Source organism: Dermatophagoides pteronyssinus, unplaced genomic scaffold (genome assembly GCF_027571235.1).
Source record: "Dermatophagoides pteronyssinus isolate colony J.1.1.1.1 unplaced genomic scaffold, Derpt_VIB-CSIC_2022.12 sq0002, whole genome shotgun sequence".
Lineage (NCBI taxonomy): Eukaryota > Metazoa > Arthropoda > Arachnida > Sarcoptiformes > Pyroglyphidae > Dermatophagoides > Dermatophagoides pteronyssinus.
This window is the reverse complement of record NW_027461526.1, coordinates 1,498,162-1,521,648: the sequence shown is the minus strand read 5'-3', so window position 1 is coordinate 1,521,648 and position 23,487 is coordinate 1,498,162. Positions and strand designations below refer to the sequence as shown.

The 23,487-nt window shown below is 30.2% G+C and overlaps 4 protein-coding genes across 7 annotated transcripts in view; 3 read left to right on the top strand and 1 right to left on the bottom strand.

Moving 5' to 3' along the window:
* LOC113789649 (neural cell adhesion molecule L1-like) overlaps positions 1–15,040 on the top strand; it is a 46,386-nt gene extending 31,346 nt beyond the window's left edge. Inside the window, exons 1-13 of one of the 4 annotated variants that reach the window (XM_075824859.1) lie at positions 2,486–2,593; positions 3,261–3,392; positions 3,463–3,615; positions 6,971–8,050; positions 9,934–10,380; positions 10,465–10,534; positions 10,676–10,779; positions 10,845–11,129; positions 11,185–11,550; positions 11,612–12,448; positions 12,516–12,831; positions 12,888–14,134; positions 14,195–15,040. In XM_075824859.1, the coding sequence (XP_075680974.1) occupies positions 2,581–2,593; positions 3,261–3,392; positions 3,463–3,615; positions 6,971–8,050; positions 9,934–10,380; positions 10,465–10,534; positions 10,676–10,779; positions 10,845–11,129; positions 11,185–11,550; positions 11,612–12,448; positions 12,516–12,831; positions 12,888–14,134; positions 14,195–14,946 (5,802 nt within the window). In that variant the 5' untranslated portion in view covers positions 2,486–2,580 and the 3' untranslated portion in view covers positions 14,947–15,040. Of the gene's footprint in view, positions 1–2,485; positions 2,594–2,621; positions 2,641–2,884; positions 2,937–3,260; positions 3,393–3,462; positions 3,616–6,970; positions 8,051–9,933; positions 10,381–10,464; positions 10,535–10,675; positions 10,780–10,844; positions 11,130–11,184; positions 11,551–11,611; positions 12,449–12,515; positions 12,832–12,887; positions 14,135–14,194 lie in introns of those variants that run through there. The other 3 variants (XM_075824860.1, XM_075824858.1, XM_027339220.2) reach the window with 3 other exon arrangements.
* LOC113789681 (uncharacterized) lies at positions 15,010–16,677 on the top strand. The gene is made up of 4 exons (XM_027339253.2): positions 15,010–15,415; positions 15,472–15,895; positions 15,958–16,147; positions 16,201–16,677. The coding sequence occupies exons 1-4, from the start codon at positions 15,070–15,072 to the stop codon at positions 16,576–16,578; spliced, it is 1,338 nt and encodes a 445-aa protein (XP_027195054.2). The 5' UTR covers positions 15,010–15,069; the 3' UTR covers positions 16,579–16,677.
* Positions 16,678–16,694: 17 nt separating this feature from the next.
* On the top strand, positions 16,695–18,714 carry LOC113790622 (uncharacterized). Its single transcript, XM_075824861.1, has one exon. It carries the CDS (start codon positions 16,820–16,822, stop codon positions 18,635–18,637), a length of 1,818 nt encoding a protein of 605 aa, XP_075680976.1. The 5' UTR covers positions 16,695–16,819; the 3' UTR covers positions 18,638–18,714.
* A 41-nt stretch (positions 18,715–18,755) lies between these two features.
* On the bottom strand, positions 18,756–20,099 carry LOC113789670 (GDP-D-glucose phosphorylase 1). The gene is made up of 2 exons (XM_027339242.2): positions 19,439–20,099; positions 18,756–19,388 (listed from the first exon to the last, which is right to left on the bottom strand). Exons 1-2 carry the CDS (start codon positions 19,988–19,990, stop codon positions 18,846–18,848), a joined length of 1,095 nt encoding a protein of 364 aa, XP_027195043.1. The 5' UTR covers positions 19,991–20,099; the 3' UTR covers positions 18,756–18,845.
* Between the last annotated feature and the right edge of the window lie 3,388 nt (positions 20,100–23,487).

Here is a 23,487-nt window from a genome sequence, read left to right as displayed (position 1 = left end):
TTTTTTCTCAATATTTTTCGCAGATAAGTGATATGAAAAACGAGTTTTTTTATTTCTTTCTGCAAAAACTTTGAACACTTTGAAACTTTGTTTCACTTGGTGAGAATTCAAATTATTTAAAGTTAAATGGTCATTGGTGTCTTATTCAGGTTTCTGGACTCAAAGTCGGTTGTATCAGTTAATCCCACCATTTTAGATTGTCAATGCCGATTTTTGAGCTTTAGTGTGATTTCCATTTTTTTTCATTCATTCAATCAATCTGGATTTTCATTTCATTTTTTTTTATATTTTATTTTTTATTCCATTTTATCATCGTAACATTAGTTAGATTTAGCCTTAGCCGATAAGAATAGACTTTTCTTGGTTTTTTTTCAACCATATTTTCTCAATAATCACAAGTTCGACTATGAGATTCTTTTTTTTCTCTTAACTGATGATAGACAAGAAATAAAATATAGAAAAAATATATATCTAAACTAAACTCAAACCGATAACAACAAACAAAAATAAAAAATCAATTCTCTTTTTTTTGTTATTATTATTCCAAAGAAAGCAAACATCATGAGTAACTGAAGTGAAGAATTTATTCTTTGTTTGTTTCAAATACTTGTATATGTGCGTGTGTCGCAAAAGTAATATTGGATTATATATGATGATGATAAGCATGGCAACATAGAATCTTTATTTTTTTCATTTCTTCAAGTTTGAAGCATCAATTGAATACCATATGTATGCGTGTTTATTCTTATACTCAATGATATACAACTGATGGAACAGTCAAATGATGAGTCCAAAGTTCCAATTTCGTAATATTTTCTTACAATAGATTCTTTTTTTTTGAATGTCGAATAACATGTATTTCGAATCAATGATGCAGTCTCTCTATAGATCGAATGAATCAACAAAAAAAAACGACAATTGAAAAGTAAATCTGGTACTCAAACATTTTATTGATGATGAATAGATTTTTTCCTTTATCTATTTTATCCATGATCCTTATTATTGATCATATATTGAGTATATATAAAAAAAATAAGAATTTTACACTCTTGAATCCGATTTTGTTAGATTTAATTTCGATGATTTTTGCCTCCAATTCGGTATGCTTCATATACCAATTATTTGAAGAAAATATTATCGAATTTAGGCAGTGAAGCTAACATTTTGATTCGACGAATTATTGGAATTTTGTTTGAAAAAATTTCTACCCAGTAGTCTATTGTCTATGCCAACGAACTTCATCATTTTATATAATCGATTGGTTGAAGTATCAGCCATCAGGAAAAAAAAAATAAAACTCAAAATTGTCATTGTCATATTCACTGAATGAATTCGGTTGAACATTATTGCTTATGATGGCAAAAAAATGAATGCGGGATCAAAACAAACCAACATCGATAGCAATTGAAGTCAATAGTCTTTTTAAGGGGAAACAATTTTTTGTTTTTTGTTCATTTTGCTGACGCATGGAAGTTTTTTTTGCCTGGCCATAAACAACAACACGTATTAAAATATGACATTTTTTTTCTGTAACCGGCAAAGTTTTTTTTCATTTCGATCCTCAATCTAAAATCTTTTTTATACAAGTGGTGTGTAATCAAAAGTTTTTCATTTCCCAAGAAAATTGAGAGATTGTTTTTTTGTTTCAGGAAGAAAAAAACTTGATGCCAATCGTTTTTTTAGCCATTTTGAATTGATTCCTTGAATAATCGATCTATGGGAATAACAAAACAAAACAATTTCAAATAACATTACTAATTCATATGATAAAGTTTTTGCCCCTTTGTTAACTATAGAAATCTAGTTCATGGATTATTATCCAGAATTGTTTTTTCCTTGATTCATTTTTCATCAAACGAAGGTTCAATAATCATCAGCTCGATGCTAACAAAAAAAAACTTGTCTCCAATATCCTATTTTTATTCATTGTCATTCATTTCTCTCTATTGTGTAACTGCTCTCAAGTGGCCAATATTGTTTAATCTGAAATTTCATTTCCAATTGTCACCGATTCGATGGTGATCAGTAACAAGAACAAAAAAAAAGTTATAAAAATTTATGACATCCACTTGAACTTGTTCGAATGTTTGTCGTTTGTTGATTGGTTCGATTTGATCACAAACAAAAATCATTGAAAATCTGATCATCAAATGGCTAAATCGAAATCAAAATCGTCAAATAAAAGTTAACAATTAATTACAAACACCTCCCTTATGCATATAACATCTTTGTCTAACATGATGTTAAGATTAACAATTTCATCTTATGAATACGCCTTCGTATATGAAAAGGCGTGGTCGTAAACGATCTTTTGTCTTTGCATGTTTGGTGATTATCGTAATGAATGAATGAATGTTTTTTTCATTTGTTAATTTTTTTTTGTTGTTGTCAGAATATATTCTATTCAAACATTTTTTTTCATTTCATTTTACTGTCCATTCACATATATCATGATGATAAGCAAACGTAAAAGAGAGGAAAAAAATGAATTTTTCCTGTTCATCGAAACGTGAGTTGAATTCATAAAAAATCAGGCAAACAAAAAAAAAGACAAGAAACGGGAAAAAAATATTCTGGTATATGTGTATAGAATGTAAGCTCAAATTATAATTTCATTATCAAACACACACACTCAAAATTGTATGTATCTGTGTGTTGAACAGTATTGGTTAATCACCATTACTCCGACAACGAAAAAAAAACTGGTACAAACATTTTATTAGATAATGGCCATAGGTTTCTTCAAAAGAAAATACTGATAATAATTATAATGAATGATTCTGATTTTTCACTTTCTCTATATTTTTATCTAGAAACAATTACATTTACCTTTTATGATGAAAATAGTTTTTTTTTATTCTATTTTTTTCTAAATACACTTACTCTTTGGATACTAATGATGCATCATCATTATTATGATGATCTTCTTGATCAAGGTTACTAAATAATTGTAATTGTTTTTTATCATCATCATCATCATCATCATCATCAGCCATTTATGATGATCATTATCATTTACTTTGAAATTCAATCATTATCACAAATAACGTGATCATCAAAGTTTTCTTCTGGTCATTATTATTATAGATTATGTCCATTCGTTCTGTGTTATTTTTAAACTTTTTTTTTGTTGTTGGAATATTATCATTAACAACTTTTCAATGATTAATAATCCATTTATGAATGAGATAAAATTTTTCCTCTTTCATCGACTTCAACAAAAATTTATCTAATGTCTCAATCTTTTTATTTATTTAAAGGCAAATATACGGCATATCCAAGTGGTGAGCTTCATGTACGCGATGTTGATGAACATGATTCAAGACGAACATATCAATGTGCCGTCTATCATGCCCAAAATCAACCGAAAAAATCTCAGCAACGATTTACCGGTAAATATTTTTTAAAAATTTTCTTTTAATAGTAATTAACTTTTTGTCCTTTTTGTCTATTAAATCGAAGATATACATGTTCACCATCATTCGAATCAATTCATTCAACAACAACAGCAGCAACATCAACAACCAAGTAGTCAACAACAGACATCACAACAAATGCCAATAAATCTGCAACGACCATTGGCTGAAAGTACATTTGCACAAATAATACTTTCAGGTATTCCAAAAGAAAAAATATATATCAAAATGGCAAAATTTAACCCCTTAATGACTATTGTTTTCGGTAGTTTAATCTTGATATTATACCATATTTCTTATCACTAATGATTGAAATTTAATGGTTTAATTCAATCATTTACAAAGTAGAAAATTGAAGAATGTTTTGAAAAATTTAAGGAAAATAAAAACAAATTCCAAACAATTTTGTCAGTGGATGCACAAGTTTATTGTAGAAAATCATTCTCTTAATTTGAATATATTCCATGCTTTTTTGTCCCATTCTTATTACTTTTTCATCATTATATAAAGATTCCTTTAAACATTCAAAAAAAGAAAACAGACAATAGATCCAATGAAATGGAATTTCCAAAAAGCAAATTAATAAAAGCAAATAAACGACATAAAGAAAAATATTATAATGAATGAATTTTTTCGCTGAATAATCGAATCATTGCCATCATCATCATTGAAATCATTTTGTTCAAATAATAATATGCTGATGATGACAAAGATATAACCCTTTATAATGTCACATATGCAACCCACTTTTTTCCAATTTCAATCTTTAAAACAATCATAAATATTTTTTTTTTTTTGTTTTTTTCTGGAAAAACAATATAAAGACAATTTTTTCTTCTCACATTTAGTAATGGCCGGATTTTCATCGAAATCATTTGAATGAAAAAGAAAATAAATGAACGCCGCTTACGAATTCATTCTTTTTTTCTTCTTTTCGAATTCTTATCCAATTCGGCTAAAGATTTTTTTTATGAAGAAAGAAAGTAGGAAAAATAAAGAGAAATTCCAAAAATTTTTTCCAACCATCTTTTTTTTTGTTGGCCTCAATTCATTTGATATTAATTTTTTCATCTATTTCATCATTTTTATATATTCTATGATGGAACGTTATCAAAATTCTTTTACGATCATTATGATATAAATATTTCACCTATACATTTTTTTTTCTTTAGTCTTTTGTAATGGATATTATATCTGTCGAAAGAATTTCGGCCCATCAACCATTCAATAAGAGAACAAACAATAAAGATTTTTCAATTATGATTAGATCTTTTATTCAATGACAAAATGTCGAAGCAATTTGTCATTTTAAAAATTCAATTCAATTTTCATCATGATCATTTTCCGATAGAAATTCTTTTTAATTTTATTTTTATTACTTTATGATTGTTCTAAACAACACTGTGTTGACAGTGTTTTTTTTCTTCTTCACTCAACAATTTCAACAATAACCAACAAAATCTGGATCTGATTTTTTTTCTCAAATTTGAAATGTTTGATTTTTTTTCTCGCTTCTTTAGATAAAGATGTTCATATCGTTTTATGAATGAATTGTCGTTGTTGTTGTTAACAGTTTGGCAAATTTTTAGATGAAATATTATTACAGACAATCAGGAATTTTATTTTATTCAATGTGAATTACGAAATTCTATTTTGAAAACGTTTTTTTTTTCTTTTTTTTTTTGGTTTAGCTTCGAATGGGCCTTAGGGCAAACGGAAAACGAACAAATGTGTGTGTATGTACAACTCATCATTCATTTTATTTCAATTCAATAAACTGAAAATATCTTAAAAATAAGATAGATTGTTTGATGAATCTCTATTGAGTTTTTATATGAATTATATGTTATATGTATGTTTCCCGTAAATAATGTGATTCATTTTTTTCAAAGGGAAAAATCAACCATTTGAACAAGACATGTAAAAAAGAATATGAATATACAAGTATGATGATGATGATAATTTCCGTTGACTATCTGTATGAATGATACAAATAATACTTGAATGTAGTAAATTTTTTTTCCTTTTGCTTGCCAACTTTCATTTTTTCCCTTATTTTATTTTATTTTTTTGGTGAGTGCACATTTTGCCTTTTCGCAAATTGTATCCATTTAAATTAATCACATCTTCTGGTTGAGGGTAGTTGATTTCAGTCTTGTTTCTTCGGATACTTTGTACGAACGAATGGAATGTCTTCTTGTTTTGTTTTTTATTTATTTATTTGGTTAGATTTCAGTTGTTGTTGTTTTCATTTTTAATAATCAAACGAATTGGAATTTTTTGTTGACATCTATTTACGACGAATATGATGAAAATCCTATTTTTTACAAAATTTATCTATTGTTTTCATTTTTTGTTTGTTTGAAAATTGATTTTGCCTGATGGTGGTAATCCTGTTTTGCAAATTTATTTTTTTGTTTGTTTGTCGCCTTGATTTGTACAACGTTGATCTTTTCGCTTTTTAAAATGAATAATGTTGTTGTTTCTTTATATTTGATGAAAATGAAAGTAGAAATCCCTTTACCCGATTGATTTGTTTTACATTTTTTTTTTTTTTTTTTGGTATAGAATCATCCAATAGCCTGAAACCGGAGATATCATTGAATAAGTTGCACATGCTGAGTTTAGTTTGAATTGATGTGGATGAATCTTTTTTTATTATTCCATTTCAAATTCCATCGTTAATAGAAAAAAATCCGGATTTCCTTCTCATCATATTATTATAACAGATATTCATGGAAACAATCATTGAAAATTCTTCATCGTCATCATCATCATCATTTTACCAATTCCCAAATGCTATATTAACACTGAAAATCCTTTATTATTTTATATTGTAAATGTGTTTGTGTATATGTTATTTACATAGATGAAATAGAGCAATCAAAATCAAACACAAATAAAAGTATTCATTTTATTTTTGGTAAAAAAAAATCTTCATTCCAAATTTTAGATGTTGATAATAATAATAATAATTATCATTATTGTTGTATCCAATGACTATCTTTAGTTTTTTCCATTCGTTTCAGATTGCACAATGATTATTGAAGTGAAACCTTTATTTTTATAACTATAAATGAATGAAAAAAAAACAAATGGCCATTCATTTATTGTCCGTAAATAATTGCCATCAATTGCAATCAAAGTTTCAATCTGTATAGTAATATTCAAACTCATTTTTTTCTGGTTTAATCGTAACATGAATGTATACACGAGATTCGATGCTTGAAGCATTCGATTTCAAAGTTTGTTGTAGGGTTTTTGTTTCCTGTTTCATCAATGTTTTTTTTATTTGGAATGTTTCCGATATATCGATTTTGCCATTAGTATCGTATTTCTATGGTAGAAAAAAATATAATGTCATTTTAGTCAAAGAATCGGACACTTGTGTATGATTTTTTCCTTCATTTTTATCCTTTTTTCTTTTTCTTTTTTGCCAGATTCTCAATTTATTGTTCTCGATTATTGATGATGGAAATCTTTCTAATTCTTTTATATTTTATTTGTTTCTTTTTGTTTCATTTGGCATTTTTTACAATAATAAAATTTATTAGGTGGCGAGAAGGACATATTTCCGCCAAGAATTGTTCATCGATTAGACGAACTTGATGCGGATGACGGGCAATTGGAACCACTGTTGATACCATGCGCTGCACATTCACAACCATTATCGTCATATAAATGGTATTGGATTCCATTTGGAGTACATTTCGATTGGGAAACGGAAATTGCCACATTGTTATTGTCTCAACAACAACAACAAAAATCTTCATCAACTACATCATCGATCAATTCATTCGCCATGCCTATCCCTGTGCAACAATCTAATGATCAATCCTCTTCAAAATCATCTAACACTATTGGTGGCCAAAATGTCGATCCAAATAGCAAAGAATATCGTCGTCAACAATTAATGTTGAGCCGTCTACGATCAATGGATAGTACATTATTGATTCCTGGACCCATCACTCATTCCAACGCTGGCCATTATATTGCCATTGTGGCCAACACAGTCGGCTATGATCGATGTATCACTACAGTCAATGTACGTTCGCCGCTAACATTAAAAATAGATTCAGTGCCAATTCAAGCCGTTTCAACAAAGAAATTGTTCATGGTGCCAACTCATAATGCACGCCAACAACACCAGTTTCATCAGGAATCAAAACAACAAAAAATAATTCGTGGAGTTCGTGGTGAAATTATTCGAATACGATGTACAGTGCATGGATTTCCATTATCCGACGTTTATTGGCTTCACAATACGCAAATGATTCTGGTCAATTCCGGACAAAATGTAAGAAACGGAAATGAACAAAAACAAGAACAAAATCTACAACCAGCAGTAAATTATCATTATCATTATGGTGTTGTTGATTTGGATTCATTATCATCATCTGGTTACTATCCAGGATCAGGAAATTCTCGTATCAAAATGAATACTGCCCAATATTTACAATTATATGGTACAGACATTAATAAAGATCAGACGAATAGCAATAATCGTCGTGATATATCCGCTATACAACATTTAGATCTAGTACTAGATGATCGTAGCAAATCTGGAATGTATCAATGTTTTGCACGTAATCGTTTTGAAACTGTTCAAGCTACTATACAAATTCAAGTTATGGGTAAGTAGTCTCAAAAAAAAATATTAAGCTACAATTCAAAGGTTGCATTTTTACACATCTGTGATGTTAGTTTTTTTGTTATTTCTGATATGTACAATTCGTTTATCAAATTCTTGCCTGATTTGATTCAATACTAGCAAAAAATCATTAAAAAATTTGTGAATCATTAACTCTATATTGGCATACTAAAAAATGGATGAATGATCATTGATAATGATCAAATTCAATCAGTATTTTCCAAACAAATGTATAGAAAGTTTTTTTTTGGTTGATGGAATTATTCCCGCTGTATATGGTTTGTTAATCATCAAAAAATGGAAGAAATTGAATTTCCTTTTCATGTGCTACATTTCAGCATCGAATCAGAAACGATTTTAAAATTTGAGAAAAAAATTCTTTTTTCTAAAATTTTTCTACTTAAATCGAATTCTATTCTATTTTCATCATATCATCGATCGTGACCATTTTTCTATTCTAACTATATTCATATCAGTTAGGTACAATTTAACTCTGACATACGGTCAATCGATGATTGTGATATGAAAAAAACAGTAAAAAGTTTATACTATGTATTCAAAGGCGATTTCAATTTAAATTCAAATAATGCTCATTCATTGTGAAATGATGATGAAAGCAGAATTGTATGGAAATCATCGCTATATTCAATGAATGTCTCAGTCTTTTTTGGCGAGATTCTAGTTTAACATAGTTTTTATTATTATTATCTTTTTTGACATATCAAACAATGGGCGTTTGATGTTGATGTGTGCCTTTGCTTTACATTCAAACAACATACAATTATGACCGGCTTCATTTCGTATAGAGAATCATTTATTCTTTTGTCCATAACACAAAACACAAATTCCATCTCCATAATGTATAGCCAAATTGGATTAATTAACCGTAAAATGATTTTCAACAGGATACACTTTCTTCGGATAAAATAACGATTGAAGTTTTGAAATATTTTGGCATCGACATATGTCCCCTTTGATAATATAATGATAATACAATCGTATATTGATGAGTCGAATCAATTTTTCAAACGATCAAACAATTATCACAAATTCGGTGAATTTATTATTGACTAGCTTTATCTGAGCAATTTTTCTAAAAATTCATATTGTTTGAAACATCAATATTTCATATGATATTTTTTTTTGCTTTTTATTCATTCAAAATTTGTGACAAAGTTTAATAGCTCGTGAAAATGAATGAGTTAGCAATAATTTCGCAATTGGATGATAAATTAAGGTAGAAGTGAACCAGTTTTTCATTTTGGACAATTAATTTTCACGAAGAAATTTCTACCACTAGCACTAAAAAACGAGTATACTTTGGGTCATTTATCGAGAACCAATTATCTTGATTTGATTCATTCGCAAGAAAATAACATTTATTTATTAAATTTCTGTTATTTTGTTTTATGTTGCGCGTTGGTTAATGTTCCAAAATGTTATTTGAATCTTGATTCCAAATTATATGAAAGTATGAAATCAGCCAACCAAAATTAGAATGAAATTGAATTTGAAAATATTTATTTTAAATGATACGAATATAACATTTCCATTATATATGATTATATTTTAAATGTTCGATTTTGAAAAAAAATGATACTTTTATTTTTAACATTTCATACTTATTGAATACATTTTATAAGCACAACCATTGGTCCTATCGTAGTAATTTTATAAAATATAAATGAATAAAAAATGATCTGATCTCTTAATGGATTCACTCTATTATCTTTAAATAATCTATATACAATGATGAGAAAGATTAATCCGATTATTGATTCTTTACTATTGTATATTGGCCAAAATAAAAGTTTAGTTGAAAAAATATTTATAATTCTCGATTCTTTCATTCGATTTTCCAAATAGATCAACCGCCATCTATTGTCGAACATTTTAACGAGTTAACAGTTCAATCGGGCGAAAGTTTTACATTGCGTTGTGTTTCCCGTGGGTCACCATTAGCACAAATAGAATGGACATTAGATCGAATGCCTATGCCAACATCGAATAGATTTCGTTTGGGTGATTTCGTTATGAAAGATAATTATAGCCATCATGGATCATCAACTTTTGATTCTTTGTTGGTCAGTCATTTGAATGTAACCGGCAGTCGGGTTGAAGATGGTGGTGTTTATCGATGTACTGCAAAAAATTTAGCTGGTTCAACATATTATGAAGCACGAATAAATGTTTTGGGCAAAGGAGCAGTCAAAGTTCATACACCTAATTTGACTGTCCTGTCTGGAACTGATATAAATCTGAATTGTCCTTTCTATGGATATCCAATTAAGACGATAAGTTGGTTTGGCAAAGGTATGTTTGTCATTCGATCGAACGATTGGTTCATCATTATGATAATCAATATTATTATTAATTTCAATACCTTAATTCACACAGATGGATCACAGCGAAAATTGCCAACAAATGGGCGTCAACACATATCACCTAATGGAACATTACATATCAGGTAGGTTATGATCATTATCAATGTAATTCATGTGTGTATAATTAAAAATTGTTACTTTTTGTTTTATATGGAATCGTTATAATAATTATAATGAATGTGATTAAATTGCTTTTATCTTCATAATGATTTAATGAATGTTAGCAAAATAAACAAAAAAGAAGACGAAGGAGCATATGAATGCGAAGTGGAATTCTCTAGCAACCCGGGCTCTACTTCACAAACCAAACTTCATTTAAACGTCATCAGTAAGCTTTGGCCTAGATTATTTGAATTATTTATATGACTCGATATTTATATATATTTTTTTTAGCTGGTCCTCGAATTGATAATTTTACGTTTGCACCCAACCTTGAGGAAGGAATGCGTAGCGTTGTCGTATGTGCTGTGATATCGGGTGATCCACCAATTCTCATTCATTGGCTCAAAGATGGTAAACCATTAACTAGTAGTGGTGATCGTAAAATCGAAATGGTGAATGAATTTACATCAAGTATCACATTCACTGCATTGAAACGTCGTCACGTTGGAAGATATACGTGTATCGCATCCAATATGGCTACCAGCGATCGTCATCATGCGGATCTACGCGTAAATGGTAAAAATTGAAAGCTAGTGTTAATGATTAAATCACATTTCGTATTTTAAAATAGTGGCACCAGTATGGCTTTTTGAACCCGAAGACATTATAGCTATTTCAGGTCAGATGTTAGTGATCGACTGTCAAGCTGAAGGTATTCCAGAACCACAGGTTCGTTGGAAAGTTGAAGGCAACGATTTGCTTGTCAACAATAATAATGCGAAAAAGCTGCCAACTAAATCGATATCTGAGAGTTCCAATTCAAACTCTGATTCGAATTCTTTCCATGCTGTGATCAGCAATCCTCATATGCAAATTCTAGAGAATGGATCATTGATTATCAAAGAAGTAAATCGTGATGATCATAGACGATACATGTGTAGCGCATTCAATGGTGTTGGTAGCGGTATAAGTACTATTATAAAACTCTCTGTCCATTGTAAGTTCTTTGATCAGCATTGAATGTATTCTAATTGTTTTCTTGTTCTCAATTTAATAAGTTCCACCACAATTTGTACATGGTTTTTGGGAAAGTAAACAAGCAAAACTTGGTGAAATTGTTACATTGACTTGTTTGGTCAAACTTGAATATATCGACAATGTTCAAGCATTAAAATTTTCTAATCTTTCAGAAACTAATATTGACGAGCTTTTGAATATCCGTTGGTTTAAAGATACTAGTTCTACACCGGTGATGAATTCATCACATTCGAAACTTTCAGTGACCGACTTATCATATGATCGATATCATATTACTCAAACATTTGAAGTGAATCAAGATGGATTAACAGGATCAACTCTTAACCTTACCAAACAAGCTGATACATTTTCAATAAATCAATCCAATCAAAAACAGACAAATCCAAATGTCAGATATTATGCTACAAAGTTAACCATACGTCATACTGATCGTAGTGACACAGGTGTTTATCTTTGTACAGCACAGAATCTTTATGGTGCTATACGAAAAAATTTTACGGTAACCGTTTTGGAACAACCTGATAGACCTGAAGATATTCGGGCTGATGAAGTCGCTAGTCAATCGATCAAGCTTACTTGGCCATTGCCATTTGATGGCAATTCTCCCATAAACGAATATGTCATTTCTTACCGAACAATTATTGGTTCCATATCGAACACAGTTACTTTGGCTCCATATGCTGCATACCTGTCGTCTTCTATGGCGGCGACAACCACTGATCCGCACAAAAAATTCATCTCATTTCAATTAAGTGATCTGACTCCAGCCACCGCATATATAATACAGATTAAAGCTAAAAATTCTATTGGTTCCAGTCCATTCAGTGATAGTATAACAGTAAAAACAACCGAAGAACGTAAGTTTTAATATTTGAATAGCATCGAGATTCCTTTTTTACTCTTTTTCATCTTTTTATTTGTTAGCTCCAAATGATGTCCCGACCGACATAACAATATTACCTCTCAATACTCGAAGCTTAAAAATTTCATGGCGACCACCACGAAAACCTCAGACCAGTTCGAGCAATCATAAATCTCAAAACAACGTATATATTCCACCGATTACAGGCTACTACATTGGATATCGACCACATCTTGATATTATGGATAATAATCACCAGAATCCATTGAATGAATTTGTATTTAAAACAATCAAATCTGGCATTGATCTTTCATCGAGTGATACTCACGAAAGTTTCATTCTCAACAATCTCAAACGAGCTACACGTTACGATATAAAGTTTGTTAAATTTATTAAAACTTGATTTTTAAAAAGATTTTTTTTTCCATTCTTAGAATTCAAGCTTTCAATTTGGCCGGCGCAGGTCCTTCTAGTTCAGAGTATCAAGGAAAAACACTGGAATACGATGTGCCATCAGCTCCCAGAATTCGTGCATTAAAATCGAATTTGAGCTCAATCGAATTGATGTGGTCGGTTCAAGGAGAGGAACCAATTCATGGGTTTGTTATATCATATAAACCGGCAACTCAAACTGAGTTGAAATTAAGCGTGGCGAACGTAGCCGAAAAAATCAGCTCCACAGTTGATGATCACATAAACGATTGGAAAACGATCAAAATCGAATTGGAACTTTTAAATGATGCTAATTTAATTGATACCAATGTGTTTACACATTCCGAGTCAGCTCCAGTAATATCCACTTTTCAGCGAAGGACTTACGTTTTAGGTTCACTTCGTTGCGGCACCAAATATTTCATCTATGTAAACGCATATAATGGCGCTGGTCAAGGTGATCCCAGCGAAGTAATACTTGCACGAACTGAGGGAAATGTCCCTGTACCACCAGAATCTGTACAAGATTTTGTTAAACCAAATATTTCGAATGCTCGAATCAATTTAAATCAATGGAAACGTCTCGGCTGTCCGATCGAAAAATTTGAATTAGATTTTCGAGTGTTCGGAAATTTAGCCACAAATCGGAAGCTGACTTTAACTCCATCAACTTTAATGGATCAGCAATCAAACTTGATAGAAGTCGAATCCGATACTCATACTAACCTAACTGCCCAATTAGTCATAGAGCTTACAAATTTGCTGCCTGGGTCATGGTACGAACTATTAATACAAGCATTTACTGAAGCTGGAACTGTAAACCGGGAATACATTTTTTCAACTCAAAAATCAGATGGCTCAACGATTGCGCCATTAACTCTGAAGGCAATCGAAGAATTTCATGATCGAACCAATGGCCAACAACAAGGACGACAAAGTTCTTCATCTACACGTTCACAAATATTGACAAATTCCTTTCGATCATCAATGTTTGCTCAACTTCATTACATCGTTCCAGTATCATGTACATTGGTCATATTGTTTCTTGTGTTTGTTGTCGTCTGTGCCATTCAAACAAATCGACAAAATTTCTTGATGTTTTCACTGGTAGCTAATACTCGACAGCGACATCATAAAGTTGCTTCTGGTTCGAAATTATCCAGTCAATATTCGACAGGTGATGAAGGTGCTGGCCAACTTGGAAACTGTTTGGAATCAAATGATGGTAGCATTGTAGCGGAAACCGGAGGTATTTTCAATTGTATAACCATAATTTAATAATCAATTTGTTTTATATCATTCATATTAGAACATATTTATGGTTCCAATCCTGTTAGTATGGCTAATGGTAATGCATCCAAAATGCAATGTTCTGCATCGATCGATGAATTGTTAGATGGTTCAGGCAAATCAACATCTAAATATAGTTTACACAACGATTCATGTCATTCGTTGGTAATCGGTGATCCAGGATTAAATAAATGTGATCATAAACAACAAAAAGTTCCTGATGTCAAACAGCAACATTCACAATATCCATTGTATTCTCTTCCAGTAGCGTATGCAACTTCTTCGGTTCAATTTCAAAATGCGACAAATTGTAATGTATCTGTTGGACCCAATACAACTGTATCAGCTACGACTTCAAATAGCGCGGTACGTTTGATCGGTAGTAGAAAATCGCAAGATGATCCTCTCTATGGTACATTGAGCCATCACCAACAGCATCAGACGACTTTTACAGCTCCAAAAAATCAGTTCACGGAAATGTATTGCGACGGACCTCAACAACAGGCACCTCTTCCATCGTCTATTTTAGCCACTAAATTTCCATTTACATTGACAGAATCTGTAGAACAACATCGTCACCATCATCATCAGCCTTTATGGCCGAATACTTCCGTTGCTACTGATTGTATCAATCAGTCGATACCAACAACATCTAAATTACCACAGACATCGACGAAATCTGTTCATCCTTATGAACTGCCATTTGTATTCAAATCAACGCCATCAAACGGTTCACTAGGTAATCACAACAATGAATCCACTGCTTTTTGATTAAATATCGCCATAATTAAATTAATTGTTTTCTTAAACCTTGTGATATTTAAATAAAATTCAAATGTAAAATAAATTGTTTTTAATTCTTGAATTTCATATCGTGATACCAAATGAAATATAATGTTGAGAAGTGTACTCGTACTATTGTTTTACATTCGCCTAATAATTGCAATCACAAAGCCCAACCAATATGGTTCAACGATCAATGTTGATAGATCGGTCGATCAATGGATGATAGCGAAGAGATTTTGTTCTCAAAAAAGATATGATGCTGTTTATTTTGATGGGAGATTCAATAAGGCCATCAAAGTGGGACAAGTTTCGAGAAGAGGACTCTTTGTCTGGGATACTGGTGATAGAGAAAACAGAATGGAAATATACAAGTTCAGAGAAGATTTTGTCACTGAACAATATCAGTGGCAATTAGAGAGATCAGATAATTTCTATCAATCAGATTGGAAAAATTGTAGGTGAATTAATGTTTAGATAATGATTTATAAATTGTTTTTTTTCACATTCAAGTTGTAGTGACTTCTGGGCTGTATATCGAGAATAAGGATGCTTTGATTGAAATTTTTCAGTTTGATTCGTTTGATTTAAGGCTAGATTCAGAAACTACAGATCGTTTTCGTTATGCTGTATACTTAGATATGCGTAATGAAAAAGTTAATGATCATTTAACCATTTCAGCAGAACATTGGTTGCAAACTAAGCAAAGAATACCCGATTTATATGGATTATTCTTACAAAATAACCTTAAAATGAAAGATGATCAAACTTTCTTTCCAGAAATTGTTATCAATTTAATGCAACTTGTAGAAAGAGTTGAGGAATATGAAATCACTGGAAAACACTTTGCCCTTGTCTCCTTAAACAAATTTCAGTTGTATTATTTTTTCATTAGGGTTCCAGATACAAATTCAAGTCAAATCAAATGGAGAGCATAGTAAGTTTTTTTAAGTCAAAATAAATGTTATTACATTCAGTTTTTTTGCAAAAAAATGACAGTGCTCATGATTACGAGAAAAATAGTGGCCTATTAGAAGAGGAATTTGGATTGGATGGAGAAAAATTTGTGATTACTGGTGAAGTCGAAATTAATGATAAAACATATCTTTACATTTATGATAATGAATACGAATATTCATTCGGTGTGGAAATTCTTGATGTCATGCCATTGAAATTATCTCCTGAAACGGTAAGATACAACAATAATTCGATATGTCATGTTTTACAAATTCATCTGTGTAGAAGGATATTCAAGAAAGTATATGTGATTCTGAGCAAATTTATAAAAAAGGGTTGAAAAAAATGAAAGATCGATTCATTATATTTATTATTACATTACTGATTTCAATTTTGACGGCTTCAAGTATTTTCTATTGTAATCGAAATTCACCGTTTTTTCGTCGTGGTTTATCTCAACAAATGCGCCGGGGAATGGAAGTAGATGTGATACGTTTGAGTGCTATTTCATCGCCAATACCGGATGTGCCAAGTAAATACATTTATTCACAAAAACTTGGACATAAATCTAAGTACATTGACATGAAGCGTAAACAAGAAGATGATATTGCTTTAATTCTGGAAATCAAACGTTTAGCTCGGCAAATCATTAGCGAAAAATGAGCCAAAATTTATAAATTGTCTTGAATTTCAAGCACCATATGTATAATGTACTGTTCAAAATAAACGATACTCTCGTATATTCGAGCGTTTCTCTTCCTCTATTCATATTACCTTAATGTTATAAAATTGTTTTGTGTTTATTTTTTGCGAATCTGAATTTAAAATGTTTTGAGATAAAAATAAAACATATTGATTATAATTTCTATCATACCGGTCGCGTCTTCACTTCCATATAACGAAAATGTTCTTTCATTTCGAAATATTTGTTCCTATCGCTTGTTGCTTATTAATCTCAGGAGTGCATAACGAACGTCTAAAACAAAACCATTCAACAACTTTATCATCTCCAATATTGTGGCATCCATCATCACATGCAGTAGCTCAACAAATTGTCTTTCACACTATCAATTTTACAATTCAATCACCTTGTTCAGAATTTATTCGAATATTATCATTCAATGTCGGAAATGATTCGATTTCATCATTATCTGATGATTTTCTTAATTTTGATTACCATTTTAATCAGACAATCAAACGATTTCATTTATTGTGTCAAAACTTATACAACCAATTGGTTGTCAGTCAAATTCGCTCTAATTGCCGTGAAGTTGATGAAATTCGAATTCAAATGCCTGATATGAAAGGCCATACTATTTCGAAACGTTCATTGGCACCAAAAGACATTGCATCAATTAGTTGGATGTCAGTGGTCACTTCTTTGGGATATTTCACTCAAGAATTATTATCTAAATTTGATGTTGGAGCCAGATTGAACGAACTTGAATTGAATTATGCTACACGAATGCAACAGTTGGATTGGTATCAGAAATTATCAACTAAAATTCATGATGAATTATCTCAACAAATGGTACGGCTACATAACAATGTAGATAAAACATTATATCGAGTTTCTCAACAAAACATATTTTATGCTGCATTGTCTACTCTTTACATGTCAATCAATTCTAAGCTATATCAGGTTGATTCAGATCTCAAGAATTTTTTTGAATCATTGAAAAAAAAGAAAATTTCTAAAGATTTTCAATATCTTTTTCCAAATTTAACTCTTTGTAATTCCAGCCAAAAATGCCCTCGTGAATATTGGAATGGTCATGGTTGCGAAACATTAGTCTCAGATGAAACCAATGGTGGTAATTTTGTAAACATGATATTAAAATTATCTACCGTTATCGTGCATCCAATTAACCAGATCCTTGAAGTCGATCCATTTGTCATCAAAAAATCTCCAAATGAAACATCAACTTGTTTTTATGAATACAATGGTCGGCAATTATTTTTATACGATTCAAATACAAATTGCATTAGAAACGTTAACATTCCTAAACCAAAAAATCCTTCAGCTATTATTCTTGCCAATGAGATTGAAGATCCAAACGTCAAGAAAACACGTTGCTCGAATTGGTCCGATTTTTTAGATGAATTTTGGCGCAAATCCTATTGTAAAAATACCAAAGATTTAAGTGCTGAAGAAACTGTACAAATCAAAACTGATGACTATTACAACTACATCTATTGTTCCGGCTTTAATTTGACCATTCTTGATGATGAATATGGCCATCGATCTTTCCAATGCAACAATAATATTCATAGATTAAATCTCAATACATCATTCATGATTGGAAATATATCCTTTCTCTTGGGACATGAACATCATAATGTCCAATCTTATTTGGTTCCAATCAATGAAGAGAATGTTGATTCTGCGAATGAAACAATTTCAGAACAATACCTACGTGAACAACGTCATTATTTAATGCAAAAGCATAATTCCAGTTTGGTGTCGCAAGATCAAGGTCTAAAAAAACTTAAAATGCTACTTGAACATGAAAATAATCTAATTCTTGAAATTGAAGATGAACGAAACAAATTACTTAGTTTTTTTCATGCCAGATTTATGCCTTGGTTTATGCTATTTATTTTTCTGATCGTTTGGCCACTATCTCTGATCATTTGTTTTTACTGTAGTTGTTGTTGCTCTTCTTGTTTCGAATGTTTATGTTGTTGTCGAAGTTGCCGATCAAAACCTAATCGACGTTGATAATTTACCAATTCTGAACTTACGTTTTCAATCATTTTTCGTTATCGTTTACATGAATTTATTTCAGTTAATTTAAATGAAAATAAAAAAATTATATAAAAAATTACTTCTTCATTGGTTTACAAAATAACAAATTAGTTGCACAAAAAATGTCAAACTTATTTTTATTAATATTTCAAAATTAAAAAAATTTAATATTGCATTTATTTTATTGCAATAATGGTAAAGCTTTCTCGTGGAGTGATACAACCGATCCTAGAGAAAGTAAACATTGTGCTTCGTCTATTGTTTCAAATGATTCTTTGGTCTTGCACATGAAGTAACCAGATAATTCACAGAAAGCAACATTTAGGTTTGCATTATCTTTTTTTCCCCATCGTGGTTGTAGTAACCAAATGAATATTCGTATTATACCATTCGGAGTTCGTGTCATGAAAATGTTATGGCATATTTGGCCATCCTCCAGGCAAAAGTCAACGATACGTATCACATCTTTTATAATAACACCAATTGATTCATCATTAAGTTCGACGATTTCAAAGACGATTGCAGGTATGGGCCATTCTTGAAGCACATAATCGACAACTGGCAATATTTCAATTTGTAAACGATGATCAAAATAATAGACATGCCAATGTAAATGATTTACAGAAGCCATTGATCCGGGTGAATTGTATCCTAAACGTAAATTCGAAAAATCAGATAATGCCATAATTGAAACCGCTAACGTGAGAGCTTGTTCCGTCATCACCTAATTATGCAAACATGTTAGAGAAAACTTAAGTGAATATTGAATATTACCTGTGGTAAGCATCGTTCCAAATATGGCACTAAAAGTGAAGAACAATATTCGATTGGACTTTTGTTTACCAATACTGTCGCTTCTAGATAAGTTTTCATTTCTTCATTATAGCATTTAATTCGAAACAGAATTTCTTTGGGGTTTACTTTTGTAAAATTAAATTTATCCGGTTGAAAAGGCACAATTAAATTGAGCATAGTTTCGGGTGTTCGACGTTTACCAGGACCTCGACCCTCTAAAAGTTTGGCTACAAAACGATATTTGTTGGGAGATATTAGTTTGGTTGGCAAACTTTCAGGTTCAGTTGAATAATTCATTGAACCAGCTTTTAATGCTGCTATCCAACGATCACGAAGTAATTGGTCAAATGATGAATTTAATTCACATTGTATTGCGATATAATCTGCCTCGGTAAATTCGAACAAAGGAATTTCATTCAAAGATTTATTGCTGATTGATGGCGATTCTTCTCCATTCAACAGTGACATCAATTCTTGAGCTTCTCTTGGTGAAGGCATAATTGAAGGTGATCGTTTTTGATTGGAACCCATTGAAAATCACAGAAACAACAGGAATTATTCATTAAAATCAAATGGTTTTTCATCAAAAACCGCAGCATTATTATTTAAACCGATAATTGTTAACAATTAGGAGCAGCTGATTCAATTGTTTATTAGGATTTCCATCTAGTGAACAATTTGTTAACTTTTGGAAAAATTTTTAGAAAGAAAAGAAATCTAGTTTAAATTTTATTCGAATAGATGGCGGTTTTTCATCAATGAATATCCTAAAAAATTCTCTTTTTATTCAACAATCAAGATTTAATCGAACGTTCCGTTTTTTTTTCGATGTAAAGGCTAATAGGCAAATAGGAAAAAAAGATTACTCATCAATCCTGATGATCATTTGTTTCGGCCATTTTCTCTATATGTTTGACACATCTCACCTCCTGCCGGTATTTCATTTTTTTTGGTCCAAATATCTATATGGTGATATCATTTACGCGTATATTGTACTGAGAACAACAAATAGGTAAAACATTTTTTCTTTCTATCGATAATAATGACCATTTGAATAGACAATGAATGATCATCAGAAGCTATCTCATCACGGACATATATCATCTAACCCAATATAATATTATAATGGTATGGCATGATTTGGTGATATTGCCAAATGTATCCTCTTTCGTAAAATACAAATATTTATGTCAAACAAATTTAATTTTCGTTAATATTGAACACACGGATATTTTTCCACTATAGTTTATTTTTATTGGATAGATATTCAAAAGAAAAAAAATCAAATTCAAATTTGAACATAGTTGAGATCATCATTTTTCAAACTGACAACTGCCATCAAAATTCAGAAAAAAAAACTTTAACTTAACAGCCTGGTATGCTATATTGATTAATATTTTCGCCTGTTGTGCTCTCTCGTTCTTATTTGCAAGCTGCTGTTACCTGTTGATAATATCGATAATGAATTTTGATTAAAAGTATTTAATTTATAGCTTTAATTAATTATGTTATTTCTGAACACCTTTGAATGTAGTTTCTTTTTTTCTCTCACAAATTTGAAATTTGATTTTTTTTTTGAAAATAAATTATTTAATAATATCACGGTAATGAATTCAAATAAAGTTTACAATTTCTTTCAATTTGATTAAAAAAAATTAAATTCATTTTTGTCAGTAAAAAAAAATCAAGATTCAGATTATCAACATCTCGAATACATAGGAAAAAAAATTATTTCCATCAACGATGATCGGGTTACATTTTAGTTTATAATTAGCTATATATCATCATATCAACTATGGTGGCCTATAGAAACCATTGTATAGATTTTTTTGGATTTCAAAAAAAAAATTTGACAATATTAAATCGAATATTGGTTGAATTGAATTGAAACAAAATCAAAGTGTCGATTGCGGCGGACATTTATGAATTCGTAACAAATAATAACAAGTAAGTAAGTAATTCCAAACAACAACAAAAAACTAATCGTTTGTTTCAAAGATTTTCGGATTTTTTTTTTTTGTGAATTTTAATTTCATTGTAAGAAGATCTGCTTGAGTAGAACTTGATTAAAGTCTGATTGTCACATTGTGTGTGTGTCGGTACATAGTATTTTCATTTGTGTCATTCATTCCTTTTTTTTTGTTGCGGATTTGGATTTTCAATCATCATATTCATTTCTTCATGTTTCAAATAATTTGATTATGTCTGACTAGCTGATTGGATTATTACGGCTAGACAAACATTATCGATACCATTTCCACTCTAATAATAAAACTGATCGAAATACCAAACTAAACAAACAATTTGCCGCCATCATACGAAACACATGGGTTCGACCCTTCATATTGTCGTTGTTGTTTTTTCCGTTTTTTTTTCATTCAATCGGTTTTATTTGAACGATCCATAATGACAATTCAATGAAACGCTAATTTTACTTAGTTTTTTTCTATATGAAAAAAACAACTACTTGTATGATTTGAATTAACAATTGTGTACACACATTGTTTAGAAAAAAAATTCATCATTTTCATTAATCAAAATAAATTATTACAAATATATAATTTTACTGCGTATTTTAAATGAGTTTTACTTTTACCATACACATTTGAAAAAAAAACATTGTATCATTTGAGGCCATATGATTTATTTTGTCAAAAGATTCAGTAAAACAGATTTAGGATTTTAGAAAAGTTTAGCTGTTGTTGTTTTATAATAAGTTTTTTCATGTGGAATTTTTAATTTAAATTACAAATGACCCTTTTTTTATGAAAAAGGCATGAAAAAAATAAAAATCACCTTCAACAACAACAACAACAAAAAGAAGAAAGGTGTTTATTGTTTTGCCATAACATTAGCATACATAACATGTTCATATTTTATATTTGATTTTTTTGCTTTGTTTTCTCGCTTTAGATATTAATATTATTTTGGATTTTCATTCCGAATTGATTGATCGATGATTATATATAGATATTTTTTGGATTGCCGGATTTAAACATTTCAAAACGCCTAGAATTTTTCTTCCCATTTCTTTCGTGTTAATTCATTTGAAAAAAATTTGTTAAGTTATTTGATGATTATGATGATGATGAAGTAACTTAATACCATTGATATTAACAATCAGTTTTCTGTTTGGATGATACACACACCATAGGGAATCAACAAAACCTAATCATCATCATCATCATCAAATCCAACTATACAGGAGTAGTCATTCATAGAAAGGACAATAAACCAGATTTTGATCATTATCATTATCATAGACCTATGAAATTAATCTATAGATACAAATAGGCCAAATAATGAATAAATATTTCATAAAAATGATAAATTATTGTTTTCTAAATTCAACATATTCCAACAAATATTCAATCTTGGCAATGGAAATGGAATGTCAAATCTAGATGTACAAATTTTTTTTAGATTTCATACCGTCAAATATCTAAATGCTAATTGACAACAATCTAACTTTGTGTAATTTAGTTATGCTTGATTTGTCATTCAATTTATATCTATAGTTAATTTTTAATTACTTCCATTTCTATACATCAAATAAATGATCTTTGTTTTACTGAAAATCTAATGATTTCTTATCTAAGATTGATCAAAATTTTTAAATAACATACAAAAAAAACATATTGATTACAACCAGCAAGATACCAATTTTTTTTCTCTATCTCCGTTTTTGAAAAAATTATCAGTGTCAAATGTCAAGACCCTAGGGTTCCAGAATCGATAATAATCAATATTTTGAATTGATCTTTTCTTTCAGGTATTTCCATACATTCAGCTTGTAATTGATTGTTTTTGGCTACACTGTTCTGATAAAGATCAACATCAAGCGAAAAAGTAGTGAAAAAAGAGACGAGCAGCAAAGAACAAATATCAAAACACCTGATAATGGTGATTTAACATAGGTGACACTTAAACCATCATCATCATTATTGATGCAAATTTAATGACATTCATTCAAACAAGAAAATGAATTCATCATTAATCACAATAACACTAGAAAAAATGAACTATCT

What these genes read in the sequence shown, in the direction of transcription:
- LOC113789681 (XM_027339253.2), top strand. Translation starts at nt 15,070, where the DNA reads ATGTTGAGAAGTGTACTCGTACTATTGTTTTACATTCGCCTAATAATT. An exon ending in CAAATCAAATGGAGAGCATA is followed by an intron (nt 15,896 to 15,957) that starts GTAAGTTTTTTT and finishes AAAAAATGACAG; the next exon opens with TGCTCATGATTACGAGAAAA. An exon ending in TGAAATTATCTCCTGAAACG is followed by an intron (nt 16,148 to 16,200) that starts GTAAGATACAAC and finishes TCATCTGTGTAG; the next exon opens with AAGGATATTCAAGAAAGTAT.
- LOC113789670 (XM_027339242.2), bottom strand. Translation starts at nt 19,990, where the DNA reads ATGGGTTCCAATCAAAAACGATCACCTTCAATTATGCCTTCACCAAGA. An exon ending in TGGAACGATGCTTACCACAG is followed by an intron (nt 19,389 to 19,438) that starts GTAATATTCAAT and finishes TTGCATAATTAG; the next exon opens with GTGATGACGGAACAAGCTCT.
- LOC113790622 (XM_075824861.1), top strand. Translation starts at nt 16,820, where the DNA reads ATGTTCTTTCATTTCGAAATATTTGTTCCTATCGCTTGTTGCTTATTA.